Genomic DNA, 15,485 nt, shown 5'->3' on the forward strand with positions numbered 1-15,485 from the left:
TGGTTCCAGTCTCTGCACCTGGTGTTAGGCCTCTTACCTCACTGAAGTAAGATCCTTCTCTGAAGTCAGAGGTCCATCCACAGCGACTCTTTTCCAGGGACAGCAGGTGATCCTTTCCAGGCCAGGCTTCTGGTCACTGCCAAGGAGACTCCTGGCTGAGAGAAGCTCCCCTTGGATGCTGGCTGATTGCAGTCCTCCATATAGGAGGCTTCCCTCTCTAGGAGCACCTCTTATAGATTCAACATTTTGGTGGGTTCCCCAGAGAGCTCACCCTCTAGGTTCAGTTTCTCCTCCCCACAGGAGCTTCCTGTCGCCCCTTGGAGTATTCCCTTCTAACTGAATTTAGGTAACCTTTATTTACTAATCAGCCACCTGGGCCAGTTACGGGAAGGCTAGGACATAGCTCCCCATAAAGGACAGCTACCATACATAGGGTGTGGACTATTTGCTAGTTTTATTATAGACCACTTTTATTATAGAGATTAGAGGTTTAGCATTTCATAGGGTTGAATGTGCTCAGACACCTTTCCCATGTCAAAACCTAGCTAGAGTCTCTTGTATATATTTGTATGCATTTTGTTATGCACCTGCTTTTATTCATGTCAAAATTAAAAGCGCTACAGACAGTAGGATGCATGGAATTGTATTAATAGTAGGAGTGATTTGAAAATAAAGACATTACATTTGTTGTTGGATGAAAGATAATGCATGAAGGAATTATTGAGTAGTTTGAGGATCCATTTTCCTCTTCCCACATATGAATAAGTCCCATTGATATGAAAGAGACACAGATGCTGTATGAGGGCATGTGAAATTCACTAAAGACTAAATCCCTTTGTATTTAAATGTCCCTCAACCATCTGCCAGAAAAAGCAACATTTATCTGAAAAATTGTTTTGAGGGATACAACTCTAGGAGATCCATCCTGCATAGGGGAATGAACACTGAGGTTTGTCACAAGATGTAAAAAGTCTAGTTAATAAAAGTTATTTCAGTCTGAAAATTTCTAGTGAAAACCTTTCTTTCTTTAAAATAGACCTTGCACGACATTAGAATTTTCTGAAAGGTGCTAAAGCACTTTAGACTCCCAGACCCACTTTAAGGTCTCTAATTATTTACTTATCTTATACATAAAATGTAATAACTCCATCACACAGGATCTCTCAAGGTTTATTCAGCTTCTATCCCATGAATGATAAAGAGGAAGAGTTAGATAAACAAAGGATTGTATTATCAGAGATCTTGCTTAGTCATAATGATGGTTCCTCAAGCAGACAGTGTACGAGAGGCAAAAAGCCAGCTGAGGTAAGTCTCCCAGAGGCTCAACAAGGATTCCCGATTCACCTGACAGACCATCTATTTGTGGACTATGTGGTGTCTGCATTAGGTGTTAAATGTGATATATGCAGGATTCAAACTAAGTAAGTATAGCTATTGTATAGTAATGCCTCTTGGTGCATAAGTAGCATATACAGCCTAAATCACTTTCTAGCAAGACAGGCTCTCTCAGGAGCTGGGACGCTTCTAGGGATGGGCAAGCAGGGCTGTTGCCCTAGGTACCAGCTTCTAGGAAGTGCTGTACCACAGTACCATTCAGCCTTTTAAAAATATATTGGAGGCATGACTGCTGCGGGATGGGGCAGTGAAAACGTTTTGCACCATGGCTGGCACCACCGCTCCTGCTCACAAGTGCTCTGAGGGCAGGCTGACTTCCACACCAGCCTGCATACCCCATGCCCACGAGACTGGGAATATAGCAGCAAATATTGCACAGGGGTAATTTCTATATGCTGTACTCCACTTTCTACTTACAAAGCAGTTTTACACTTTATTATATTCCATATTACAACTTTACAGGCTACCATTACAATTTCAACTCATAATTAAGCAATTCAGTACATACTTTGATAAATGCCTTTCAGTGTACTGTATACATTTAACTAAAAAAGTACAAAACAAGCACAGTGGTGCAATTGTCCGGGCACTTTCAATGCTGCTCAGCAAAATAAGCGAGAACACTGTTTGAAAGCATGTTAATTTGGGGGAGGGGGATACTGAATGTATACTAGTCACTCATTTGAATTTTAACAAACTTTGCACAGCTCCAAGTATTCCTGAGAAATATCTGTAAAGTGTCACTTTTACTTCTAAATCTCTTTATATTTCGGCAGTGGATCTAAGCGAGCCATAACCTCCATCACCAGATGTTCCGCTGATTGCGCAAAAAACATGTAAGGAGTCGTGCATCCAGGGAGAATGCATCGTATCTTCTTGGTACATCTAAACAAAACCAAGGTAGTAATTAAGTCAAGTTTCAACTCATTATTCACTCATGATATCACTATTTTAAAAGATACACAAAGCAAAAGTGGCATAGCATTACCCCAATTTTGTCTTCAAAGCTGGGTTGCAAAGGCAGCATAACAAAGAAATAAGAAAGAATGGTTATTCAGTAACTACAGCATGATGCATATATATTATTAGGTAGATTTCAGGAGAAGAGACTGTTGAGCTTAAAGACAGGCAAGAGTCTAAGAACTCCTTACTGCTATACCTGTATATTTTAACAATAGCTCAGAACAAATGTTATTTTAGCGGCAATCAGGAATTTATTACCAAAGAACAGAAAGCTGCTTGTGAAAGATGTTGTTCAACCAAAATCAGTATTGTATAGTATGATTTCATGACCTATACACATGACCTAGAAACCAAACTTCATTATACTGCAGCATTTAAAAATGTACAAAATGAAACGGACACACAGCTCCAGAAACTGATATTTCTCAGTCTGATTTCAGTAGCTTTGCAGACTTCTCTAGTTTAGAAAATAAACCTAAATTCTGTGATGCAACTGTCAGGATGAACGGTAAATACAAATACAGATAGGAACCCACTTGCTTGTACAACCTGGTGGTAGAAAGATTCTAGGTGCTCAGATCCCATTGAAATAGGTGGAAGTTCTGAGCCTTCCCTGCAGAAGCAAATTGACCCTTTGATGACAATGGATGTCAGTGAAGAGTGGTGAATATAGCATAGTTGCAGGCATAGACATGATGAAACTGGTTTTGGTACTCTCTTAGAGAGCATGGCTGTAGAGCTGGGTTAATAATGGATTTTTCAGTTTACTGGCAATTTTGAAAAAAGTCAAAAAATTGTTTCGGGTTAAATTAAAAATGAAAATTTTTGGAGAATTCAAAAGTAAAAATTTGTTTAGAGTTGAATAAAATGTTTTGTGTGACTCTGCATGAAATGTTTTGTTTAGATTGTGAGCAATGAAAAGTGTGTTTCAAACCAAAAATATAAAACCTCCCCCCTGCCAAATTTGGCAAAATCAACACCAATTCATAAACGTTTGTGTCACCAATCTTGCATTTATTGCCAAAAAAAGTCAGGGCACAGTGGGAACTACAACATAGTACCTATCTGCTGTACCTTGATTTCAGAGAGTTCCTACTGGGATAGGTAACTGGGGGGTTAGTGTACATTCTGTGGGGGCACTGGTAAGCCAAAGGATTTCCACTGATGGAACCGAGCTCAGAATCTGGCCCATTTTGGGCCATCCAGCACTGTGCTTCTCTCTGTGGCTCCCTGTGTCCTCTAATTGCAGTTCTCCATCTACTTTTGCTTCTACCCTTCTCTTCCCCTATCTCTCTCTCTCTTGCAGCTTCCCTTCCCTTCACTATCGTAAATGACCTGAAAGTGGGCCTCAGGGGGGCATCTATTGGGTTGCCCTTCTCCCTTCCATGTCAAAATAGGGGACAATATTTGTTTGTTGGCTGATTTTTAAAAAAAGTATAGCAACCAATTTTTTTTTTAAATTGGGTCTCAAAACTAACCCAATTTCCTCCTCTGTGTTTAACTGAGGAACTCTGCAGAAGAGTTTCATTATGGTAAAACTGGTAGACGTTTTGTTGCTATTAAATGCACAAAAGATTCAAAGCCAACCATTATCTACATGTAATAAGTAAGACGAACATGAAGATCAATTTTGTATATAAGAAATCTTGGGCTATTCATTTTATATAATGCAAAATGTAGAATCTTCATTAATGAAAACTAATATTCTTAGCTAGCACTTAACCTGAAAACAGCAGATAATGCATTAATATGTTGCCCCATTCATCGAAGAGAACAAGATGGTGCATTTTTAAATGTGTTCAGATAATAGGGAGTATATTAACAATGCATCTCTGTTCTAAGAGCCCCCTACCTGCTGTGATGCCAAGGTGTGGTACTGGCTGATTTGTTTTCAATTTGAATATTGCAGAATTAAAAAACCCTCAAATTCTGGCAGCTGCATGTAAATTAAATAGCTTGGTCATGTTTACTTGAAAAAAGACTGGAGTAAGCAGGTGCAACTCTGTGAAAGTTTCTGGGCAAAATTCAGCAGTGAAATAAACAGGTTATAATATGTGGAGAATTCACAGCAGGGGGCAGGTAGCAGAAGAAGCAACTAACTAGAAGATGTAAGGTAAAGCAGACACTCCCCACCCCTTAGTACTTTCCTCCTCCCCAACACTCCCAGGGCCAAATTCAGACCCAGCACAAGAGAGGGAAACTCCCACTGACCTGAACCAACATCCAGTTATGTCAAGGTTCTAGTTGGCTTCCACAGACACCAAACTATTGTAAATTGCACTCGGTTTGCAAATGCCAAATTGATGCAAGTTATACTTTGCCACTTACATACATTTTCCTATCAATTTACACAACTGTTTGTGTCACCACTGAATTTGATGAAATATTTTTCAAGAGACCTGATGATGTATATGAATATAAAGTGGTACAGTTATAACAGAAATGAAGGGAACTGTTTAATCAAACAAAAATCATTATATATTGTGTGCAGACCCTCCTCCCAGGCTATTTTAATGTAAAATAATTTTGATTTCACATGTTCAGTTAAAATTATACTGTATATAGTACTCTAACCTGTAGGAGATGAAATTATTATGCATAACATGACTAGGAAATTCTGAGAACATCTTGTTCAATCAGAAGTTACAAACACAAACACAACTATTCATTTTAGACACCTGGTACTGTAGCTTTCTTATATTAACTTTCTTTTATAAATTAAAGATATGATCCCAGAGGTAGAGAGATCACTTCGAAGAGCCAACTGGCCTTTGATTTCATACCATGTTAATGGATGGGTACAAGTTATTCTTCTGCATCTGTTAACACTGTGCTATTATTGATCATAGATTACATCTGTACAACACCTTTCACCCAGAAGATTCCCAAAGTGTGATTACAGTGCATGTATATCTAATGGTATAACACCCACATACCCACTTCATTTCCTCCTGGGTTTTACATGCTGTTTAACACACACACTGCTGTTTAGGCCAAGAAGCAGAAACATTAGAAAAAGAGGGAAGGAATTTATATAGGCAAGATGTAACTATTCAAGTTGCCAGCAAGCCAAGACTTATTACTGTACTCTTGCAAAAACTGCCAGCCTATACATGGCTAGGATCCTAGTTATTTGCATCTGCGAAGGCTGCACTCTAAAGCACAGTATACTGCAACCCAGTTTGTGTAGTTAATCTCCAGTAATTCACTACATCAGGCCATTCTGTCACCAGCTCTTCCACAATCAGAATCATAGAACAGACTCACAGGACTGGAAGGGACCTCGAGAGGTCATCTAGTCCGGTCCCCTGCACTCATGGCAGGGCTAAGTATTATCTATTCTAGAATGTGTGATCAGCAGCTCTGACATGAGTTTTTTAAAGCATGAGTTCTGTGTCCACCAGCCCCCTATGGTTTGCATTTGTTTGTTTTAAGCTTTCTGTAAGAAAAAGGTAACAGCTAGAAGTGACACAGATCTTTAGATGGTTGCCCAGTCATAATATTTAGCACTTCTGTACTGTTAGCTCTTCAAAATCACTGTACAAACATTAAACAAACTTAATGTAAAGGCTTTCAGCTTTTGAATGACTAGGAGTTGACAAAACAGACCTATTCCCTGTTGTGTTCTCTGCCCCCCTGAACAAAAAGACTTCATTGAAAATCAGCATTTTAGAAGAACCATTAAGGATCTTTCAAAAGAACAGTCCAACCAAGGCTGCTGTTGTGACCCCCTTGTTACATTAGGTCTGGTGTTTAAGGCTGGTATAGAATGAAGGCAGAGTGTCCTGTTTCATGTGCATGTATAAATCAAGCAAACCTTGCTTATTTTTTCCCTTAAGTACTCAGAGTTTAGGGGATGAAAGTGAATGAGATTCTGCTTATACCACGTGTGAAAAAGCAGAGAAACCAAAATCTATTCTTGTGCAAAAATCTGTTCTCCCTGAAGTCAATAACTGTCAGCAGGACTTGGCCTGTGTTCTCATTCCCATCTCGAATCTCACACATCCCATGCTTACCCAACATTTTCCAGTCGGGAAAGAAGTTCGTTTGAGTTGGGGCAGAAAAATGAGGACTAACTTCAGGTTTATTTAGCTTTAAGTTTTTGGAATTAAACTCAAAAGAAATCAAATGTGAGGTACTTTTATGATGGATTGAATGTCTGGAGAACCAGCAAATGGACAGAACCTGCCTTTAGCCTATTCAGCCAGTCTTTCTATCATAGCCTGCTAAGAAGTGGATTTAAAATCCTTGAGGGAGCGGGGAGGGAGAAACCTACAACATTGTGTATTGAGCTTCCTCCAGTGCTTTTGCAACCCCTTAAAAGTACAAAGATGCATTGGCCTGTGGAACTAGGCTGAGCATAAGGGAAGAACTTGGTGGCCTGTGCATCCCAGTACAGAAAAATACACCAAAGAAAAACATTGGATGTCTTTGATTTTTAGTACAGTTCACTACAGTATTGAACACAGCACATCATACATCTGATGCCCCTCGATGGAAGGGTCTGTAAAAGTTCAAGGACTGGAATCCAGAATGGGATGTCTTGTATTGTTTTTCCTACAAATGTGTGGGAATTCGTTCCTTATACATGGGAGGGGCAATCGTCCTGGCTGGAGTTAGATAGAGTGTGTGCAGGTTCTGTGCAAGCTTCCCACCTACCGCTCTGGTACTGCCCCTTCCCCCCGCCCCGGCCCGCCCCCCCACAGGTGCTCACCAGTTGTCCGGAAACGGGACCCAGCACACATAGAAGATGATGGTGATGGGCACTAGGACTCAGGAGGCAGCATCCTGGAGCTGCCTGCCAGCCTCAGCCCAGGAGAGGGACAGAGGGAGCCTCCTCCCTCCCTGACAGCTAAGCAGAGCTCTGGAGAAATCGGGGGTGGGGGGCATAGTGGGGGGACAATGCCTGCTCAAACTACACCCATGGTTGGCACAGGTTTCCATGGTAACCGGATTTTTAGTGTCCGGTCACCAGTGTTAACTGGATCCCTGGCAGTGTGGCTGAGCTCCTTCCAAGCCACAGAGGGCTGCTTTGCCTTTCTTTTGCAAGCTCCCTCCCCCACACCCGGCCCCGGCTGTGCCCCCTGCCTGACCAGTAAGGCTTAAAAATAGGAGGGCCTCAGGCTATAGCCTTATCAGCCTACTGGTTAATGTGGCTCTGCCCACCCGCCGCTTCCAGCTTGAAGTCCTCTGGTTGGTGGGAATTTTGGTAATACAGTGTCATCAGAAATGGGTCGAGTTGGGTATCAGTCCCCTTTCTGCCACCAAAACAATGGTACCAAACATACCAAAACTCGAATAATTATGGAGCTGTATATTTGACAAAATGATTTTAAAAAAATCAATGTTTTTGTAATTATACTTTACCACAGGCATGGGAAACATGCAGCCCTCACAAAGTTACACTGTGGCCCTCGACTGACAGTACTGGGTTATCAGTTAATGCTCAGAACAGGACACCTGAATCATTTTTTTAATGTTACAGATTACTGTAAATGGAAGCAATGCATCAAGCTGATTTGCCATCACTGGCAAACAAGAAGCAGTTCAGTGGTATTATCAGCTTTGCTTATTTTGCCAAAAGAGTTGTAATGAAGCACTGATTAAGACGTCAGAATCCATCTTCAAATAGCATGCATATAGTTATACAACAATGCATATAACATACATTACATACAATCCCAAAGTAATTTATTAGAAAATCCTTGTTTTTAAACTTTGGTCTTGATCATTTTTAGATATCAATGGGAAGACAAAGAGTACCAACTAGTAGCCGAATCTTTGGAGGATACCACCACTGAAGATCTGGTAACACATAACGTTTGTGGCACCTTACATGCTATAAGAAATGCACACAAACTGTATATGGAAAGGTTGGAGAGAAAGTACATCAAGCAACAGGAAAATGGATGGGACATGTGCCAGCTGTGGGCAAGACTTGCCTTATACTAAGTCCCAAGGTCTGTGTTTAGACAAGAACACCTGCTTCTTCTGTGGTTAGCCCAAAGGCATTCATTATGCACAGTTTCCACATGTGAGACATGGCATTATGAAGCTGCTGCCATGCATGTTCAGTGAAGTTTCTGTGTTGCTCTCACGAAGAGGCTGACGCTAGAATTATCTTGCGTGCCATCAATACCACAAAGAGAGGTGCATCTGAACTCCAAATTTTTGCACTAAGACTCAGATGTTCTAGCGCTCTGTGCAATTGTGACAGAATGCACCCCATACTCGCACCCTACTGTAATACTCTTTGTACAAAGTATGCCTTGAGAGGTATCATCTGAAAACTCATAACTTGCTGATCAGTAATATCATGGTAAAATGCATGTAGCAACATTATGTGTAAAGTTATGAACATAAGCTGACATCATGACTGAAGTGTGTTTCCCAGATAAGTCTGAGGAGGGGCTAAGCCAGTTTCTCTAAAACAAAGGGCAAGCTGATGGGACATAACCTATCAAGTGGACATTCTTTGGCAAGAAAAGGGGACATGGACAAAGAGATCTGCATCTTAGCAAAAAAACAGCTGGAGGTGTCCTTCCTCCATCAGACCTCCATCTCCTGGTTCTCAGATAGAAATGTTTTCCAAGGGGGAGAATTGAAATTATAAAAAGGAGGAGCAAACACCCCAAGAGACCTGTTCCTCTCTCTCCCCCTGTCTATTTCATAATTTTGCACCTGAGAAGGCGAAAGAAACAGCCGCTAGACTCTGGGGAAGGGGCCCTGAACGGAAGAGTTTGGTCAGTAACACTCTTGGAAGCATGTGGTGAGAAATTTTGCTTTGAATCTAATATAGTTTGTTAAGATAGGCACTAGAAGGTGTTATCTTTGTTTTTCTAGTAATCATTTTGACTTTTATGCCTCATTCCTTGTACTCACTTAAAATCTCTCTTTTTATAGTTAAACTTGTTTTACCTAATCAGTGTGTTTATCTTAAAGTGTCTGGGTAACTATTTAAGATAACAAGCTAGCGTATATTATTCCCTTAAAGGAATAATGGACTTAATATATCTGAACTGTCTAGGAGAGGGCTGAGCAGCACAGGACATATATTTTAGGGGGGAAATTTGCGATTGGGAATATGTTGGGGTCACCCTGCAGAAGTAACCCAAGTGTGGCTGGAAGTTTGCAGTTATGCACAGACACACAGGACATGGGTGGCATGCTGGAAGGCTGTTTGTGAGCAGCCCAGGTGGGAGCTACAGCACCAAGACACTGTAAGGTACCTAAGGTTACAGGACAATGGTGAGACAGCCCCTCACTGATCTGGATTGCACCGTGGTATGTCACAGAGATGCTACCCAAGACTTTCAGAAGATTCTGTTTTTGTGCCTGCTGCTGAGGAGCAGAATCGCAGTGTATCCCTCAGAGACCTGTTCCTATCACTCGGACCATTAAAAGCTGCCACTCTGCCAGGTCTCCACGCCCTTTCAGAATGTGACACTACTGGAGGTTGGTTGGGAAGACCACATTATCTTACTGGAAGGCTTTTGTTTCAGCCTCCAAAGACTCTATCCCGGCTCTGGAGGTGCTTGGAACAGCTGAGACAATCACTGATGAGGTCATAAGTACGCTGGAGGTGTTTACATGATGAGTTTGCCGTTTGAAGACCAACATTACGACACTTGCCGAGTTACATTGGTAGACATTTTCCAAGAGGAAGGCAGACGGAACAAAACTGCCACTGAGAAGGGGTGCCATCTAGAGGGCAAATTATCAAGCAATGGAATGGGTCTGGGATGATCAAACATATCCAAAACTACCATCCCCTATCAGGCATGAAGGGGTATTGGAGGATGGACTGATCACACTAGTCATGTTTGAAATACCATGCGCTCCCCAATCAGTCCTTCAACTAATCAAATGTTTGTGCACAAAGACCAGGTGCTCACCACCATGCAAATGTTTAGCCAGCAGCCTTCCTTGTACAGAGAAGTCCAAGTGTGATATGGACGAGGATCAGCATGACAATGGGTCTAGCAGTGATGCCTTAGATGGAGATGACTTTGATGAATAAATATTTTCAGTCGTACATGTCAAGGATAACTTCCCTAGGGTTGCCAGAGATCAGTGTCCTTTTTAATGTAAGCAATGCATCCCTGTGTTAGAGTATCATTAAAAAAACATTGATTTTTCAACATTTTCTCCGATAGGTAGCTATATAATTGTTCTTGGTTTGCCATGTTTGGTACCACTGTGTGTGTGGAAGAAAGGGCTTGAATAAGGGCTGCAAACGATACCCAGCTTGACCCATTTCTGAAGACATTGTATTATCAAAATTCCCACCAACTAGAGGACCTGGAGCTGGCCACTGTGGGGCAGGGGAAGGTGGGAGTGAGTCCTCCACTGAAATGATTCTGTAGAATTTTTCGAATCAGAGGATACCTCTCTTACCTTCTTATCACTAAGTTGCCCACAGAATGTGATTTCACTACACTGGGCTGCCAGGCTAGAGATAATATTTCAGCATAGTTTTTGGGGTCTCTTTAAATACATGCCTGTTCATGGATGATGTCGGAAAGCTCTTTCACCATGTCTCTGAAGTTTGATTTTAGTCCTTCATGGTACTCTACTTGGTCTTCCTTAATGAGCTGCTCATTGAGTTCCAGAGCAAGTCCACAGGCCTGTATAAACTTCCTGGGGATGAAAGAAATAGCCACTGGGCGTTATTGTTTCTCATTCAGATTTGCAGATTGGAGCCAAAAAAACAAACAGATATGTATGACTTTGTTTACAAATTCACCCCATGGGCTACATCTAATCCAAAAAGCAACACACAGGTTCTCTCTTGGGTGGCACTGAGCAAAAAGGATGTTTGTATTCTATTCCCGGCTGTTACTGTTACTCTTTCTCCTGCTGATAATAGCTCACCTTAATTAATTAGCCTCTTACTCCACCTTTTCATGTTCCCTGTATGTATGTATGTATCTATCTATCTTCTTACTATATGTTCCATTCTATGCATCTGATGAAGTGGGCTGTAGCCCACGAAAGTTTATGCTCAAATAAATTTGTTAGTCTCTAAGGTGCCACAAGTCCTCCTGTTCTTTTTTCTCAGATTAAGTTCTCTCTTTCACATGACCACTTCTTCCCTGTCTGAGGCTGTGGTGAAATAACAGTGTCTGACTTTCAAAGGCTGTTATGAAAGGGGTAGAGCTGCCGGGACCATAAGACTGCACAGCAGGGTTTGGGGTACAAGATGTCTTCCCTCTTTCTTTCGTGGCAAGCATAAGTTTCCGGTACAGTTGAAGGGGCTGCTCCCTCACTACTTCCCTGGGTGTCCAGTGCCCCAAAGGGGACAGGAAAGAAGTGTCAACAGCCTACTCCCCCTGTGCACTGGCCAGCTGTGTGGGGCGGGAGGCAGCTGCACCCAACAGAGGAGGCAGCAGCAACAGGCGAGCAGGCTGGGTGTGCCTCGTTGCTTCAAGAGGAATTCTAGATACCAAAGGCAGACTAGTAGGAAGGAGGAGAGAGGGAAGGATGAAAGTGGGGAAAAATCTACAATGGCCCCAAATGGATGGAGGACGGGAAGTTAGCTCTTTAGTTATCTCTTGGGAGGCAGATCGTTGGGCACAATTCTAAGACCACAGAGAGAATGCCAGGATAGATTGGTAGGTAGGTAGACTGATAAACAGACAGATGCAAAACAAATTCTTGTTTGAAATCAAATATCTTTCCAAAAGTAGCAATGGAAGCAAGAGTAATGGAACCACATGGACAGTAAATGGATTTATTTAAATATTTTAAAGTTCTTTCCAGTTTAACAGTCCCCCGAGAAAAGTCTCTCTTGAAAGATCAGGAAATGAAGCATAATAAAAAAAATTAACAAACACACACACCAAGTCTTTGGTTTTTAGCGAGACATTTCCCACTTTTAAAAACCAGTTTTGTCTAGGTGTTGAGACTGGGCACCTGATAGCTCATGAATGCTCTAGCTTTAAAAACAGAGTCAGCTTTAGTGTGCAGCAACTGCTGGTGTATTTATTTATTAATTATTATCATTATTATTATTTTATGTTATTTATTGTAGCACCAAGAGCCCTAGTCATGAACCAGCATTCCATTGTGCTAGACACTGTACAAATCCAGAAAGAAGAGAGAGTCCCTGCCCCAAAGAGCTTATCATCTAAGACAAGAGACACATGGATGGATACAGACAGACTGATTATGGGGGAGTATAAAAACAACGAGTCAGTAGGGGTCAGCGTGATGGGCAATGGTCTCAGGTTTAGAAGGAGCCAAGATGTTCTGACTATGATTAGGTAAGTTCATCATGGATGGATATAAACTGTTCAGGAAGGACAGGCAGGCCAGAAAAGGTGGGGGAGTTGCATTGTATGTAAGAGAGCAGTATGACTGCTCAGAGCTCCGGTATGAAACTGCAGAAAAACCTGAGAGTCTCTGGATTAAGTTTAGAAGTGTGAGCAACGAGGGTGATGTCGTGGTGGGAGTCTGCTATAGACCACCGGACCAGGGGGATGAGGTGGACGAGGCTTTCTTCCGGCAACTCATGGAAGTTACTAGATTGCAGGCCCTGGTTCTCATGGGAGACGTCAATCACCCTGATATCTGCTGGGAGAGCAATACAGCGGTGCACAGACAATCCAGAAAGTTTTTGGAAAGTGTAGGGGACAATTTCCTAGTGCAAGTGCTGGAGGAACCAACTAGGGGCAGAACTCTTCTTGACCTGCTGCTCACAAACCGGGAAGAAATAGTAGGGGAAGCAAAAGTGGATGGGAAACTGGGAGGCAGTGACCATGGGATGGTCGAGTTCAGGATCCTGACACAAGGAAGAAAGGAGAGCAGCAGAATATGGACCCTGGGCTTCAGAAAAGCAGACTTTGACAACCTCAGGGAACTGATGGTTAGGATCTCCTGGGAGAATAACATGAGGGGGAAAGGAGTCCAGGAGTGCTGGCTGTATTTTAAAGAATCATAGAATATCAGGGTTGGAAGGGACCTCAGGAGGTCATCTAGTCCAACCCCCTGCTCAAAGCAGGGCCAATCCCCATTTTTTGCCCCAGATCCCTAAATGGCCCCCTCAAGGATTGAACTCACAACCCTGGGTTTAGCAGGCCAATGCTCAAACCACTGAGCTATCCCTCCCCCCAAATCCTTATTGAGGTTACAGGGACAAACCATCCCGATGTGTAGAAAGAATAGTAAATATGGCAGGCCACCAGCTTGGCTTAACAGTGAAATCCTTGCTGATCTTAAACACAAAAAAGAAGCTTACAAGAAGTGGAAGTTTGGACAAATGACCAGGGAAGAGTATAAGAATATTGCTCAGGCATGCAGGAGTGAAATCAGGAAGGCCAAATCACACCTGGAGTTGCAGCTAGCAAGAGATGTTAAGAGTAACAAGAAGGGTTTCTTCAGGTATGTTAGCAACAAGAAGAAAGTCAAGGGAAGTGTGGGCCCCTTACTGAACGAGGGAGGCAACCTAGTGACAGAGGATGTGGAAAAAGCTAATGTACTCAATGTTTTTTTTGCCTCTGTCTTCACGAACAAGGTCAGCTCCCAGACTGCTGCACTGGGCAGCACAGCATGGGGAGGAGGCGACCAGCCCTCTGTGGAGAAAGAAGTGGTTCAGGACTATTTAGAAAAGCTGGATGAGCACAAGTCCATGGGGCTGGATGCGCTGCATCCGAGAGTGCTAAAGGAGTTGGCGGATGTGATTGCAGAGCCATTGGCCATTATCTTTGAAAACTCATGGCGATCGGGGGAGGTCCCGGACGACTGGAAAAAGGCTAATGTAGTGCCCATCTTTAAAAAAGGGAAGGAGGAGGATCCTGGGAACTATAGGCCAGTCAGCCTCACCTCAGTCCCTGGAAAAATCATGGAGCAGGTCCTCAAGGAATCAATTCTGAAGCACTTAGAGGAGAGGGAAGTGATCAGGAACAGTCAGCATGGATTCACCAAGGGCAAGTCATGCCTGACTAATCTAATTGCCGTCTATGACGAGATAACTGGCTCTGTGGATGAGGGGAAAGCAGTGGACATGTTGTTCCCTGACTTTAGCAAAGCTTTTGACACGGTCTCCCACAGTATTCTTGCCAGCAAGTTAAAGAAGTATGGGCTGGATGAATGGACTATAAGGTGAATAGAAAGCTGGCTAGATTGTCGGGCTCAACGGGTAGTAATCAATGGTTCCATGTCTAGTTGGCAGCCGGTATCAAGTGGAGTGCCCCAAGGGTCGGTCCTGGGGCCGGTTTTGTTCAATATCTTAAATAACGATCTGGAGGATGGTGTGGATTGCACCCTCAGCAAGTTTGCAGATGACACTAAACTGGGAGGAGAGGTAGATACGCTGGAGGGTAGGGATAGGATACAGAGGTCCCTAGACAAGTTAGAGGATTGGGCCAAAAGAAATCTGATGAGGTTCAACAAGGACAAGTGCAGAGTCCTGTACTTAGGACGGAAGAATCCCATGCACTGCTACAGACTAGGGACCGAATGGCTCAGCAGCAGTACTGCAGAAAAGGACCGAGGGGTTACAGTGGACGAGAAGCTGGATATGAGTCAACAGTGTGCCGTTGTTGCCAAGAAGGCTAAAGGCATTTTTGGGCTGTATAAGTAGGGGCATTGCCTGCACATCAAGGGACGTAATCGTTCCCCTCTATTCGACATTGGTGAGGCCTCATCTGGAGTACTGTGTCCAGTTTGGGCCCCACACTACAAGAAGGATGTGGAAAAGTTGGAAAGCATCCAGCGGAGGCAACAAAAATGATTAGGGGACTGGAACACATGACTTATGAGGAGAGGCTGAGGGAACTGGGATTGTTTAGTCTGCGGAAGAAAAGAATGAGGGGGGATTTGATAGCTGCTTTCAACTACGTGAAAGGGGGTTCCAAAGAAGATGGATCTAGACGGTTTTCAGTGGTAGCAGATGACACAACGAGGAGTAATGGTCTCAAAAGTTGCAGTGCGGGAGGTTTAGGTTGGATATTAGGAAAAATTTTCTCACTAGGAGGGTGGTGAAACACTGGAATGTGTTACCTAGGGAGGTGGTGGAATCTCCTTCCTTAGAAGTTTTTAAGGTCAGGCTTGACAAAGCCCTGGCTGGGATGATTTAGTTGGGGATTGGTCCTGCTTTGAGCAGGGGGTTGGACTAGATGACCTGC

General features: G+C 42.9%; 1 protein-coding gene and 1 long non-coding RNA gene across 19 annotated transcripts in view; one reads left to right on the forward strand and one right to left on the reverse strand.

Annotated features, from left to right (window-relative positions):
* Positions 1-1,154: 1,154 nt before the first annotated feature.
* Positions 1,155-15,485, reverse strand: part of DOCK11 (dedicator of cytokinesis 11) — a 128,801-nt gene continuing 114,470 nt past the window's right edge. For 17 of the 18 annotated variants that reach the window (XM_037908166.2, XM_043523009.1, XM_043523005.1 and 14 more), the window contains 2 exons: positions 10,860-10,998; positions 1,155-2,280 (listed from right to left, as the gene is read on the reverse strand). In XM_037908166.2, coding sequence (XP_037764094.1) covers positions 2,158-2,280; positions 10,860-10,998 — 262 coding nt within the window. In that variant the 3' untranslated portion in view covers positions 1,155-2,157. Of the gene's footprint in view, positions 2,281-2,383; positions 2,403-10,859; positions 10,999-15,485 lie in introns of all 18 variants that reach the window. The other variant, XM_043523008.1, reaches the window with a different exon arrangement.
* On the forward strand, positions 2,166-10,504 carry LOC122461842. The gene is made up of 2 exons (XR_006284054.1): positions 2,166-2,295; positions 8,097-10,504. It is a non-coding gene; the product is annotated as an uncharacterized LOC122461842 (long non-coding RNA).

The sequence above is a fragment of the Chelonia mydas genome, chromosome 9 (genome assembly GCF_015237465.2).
Source record: "Chelonia mydas isolate rCheMyd1 chromosome 9, rCheMyd1.pri.v2, whole genome shotgun sequence".
NCBI classification, from domain to species: Eukaryota; Metazoa; Chordata; order Testudines; family Cheloniidae; genus Chelonia; species Chelonia mydas.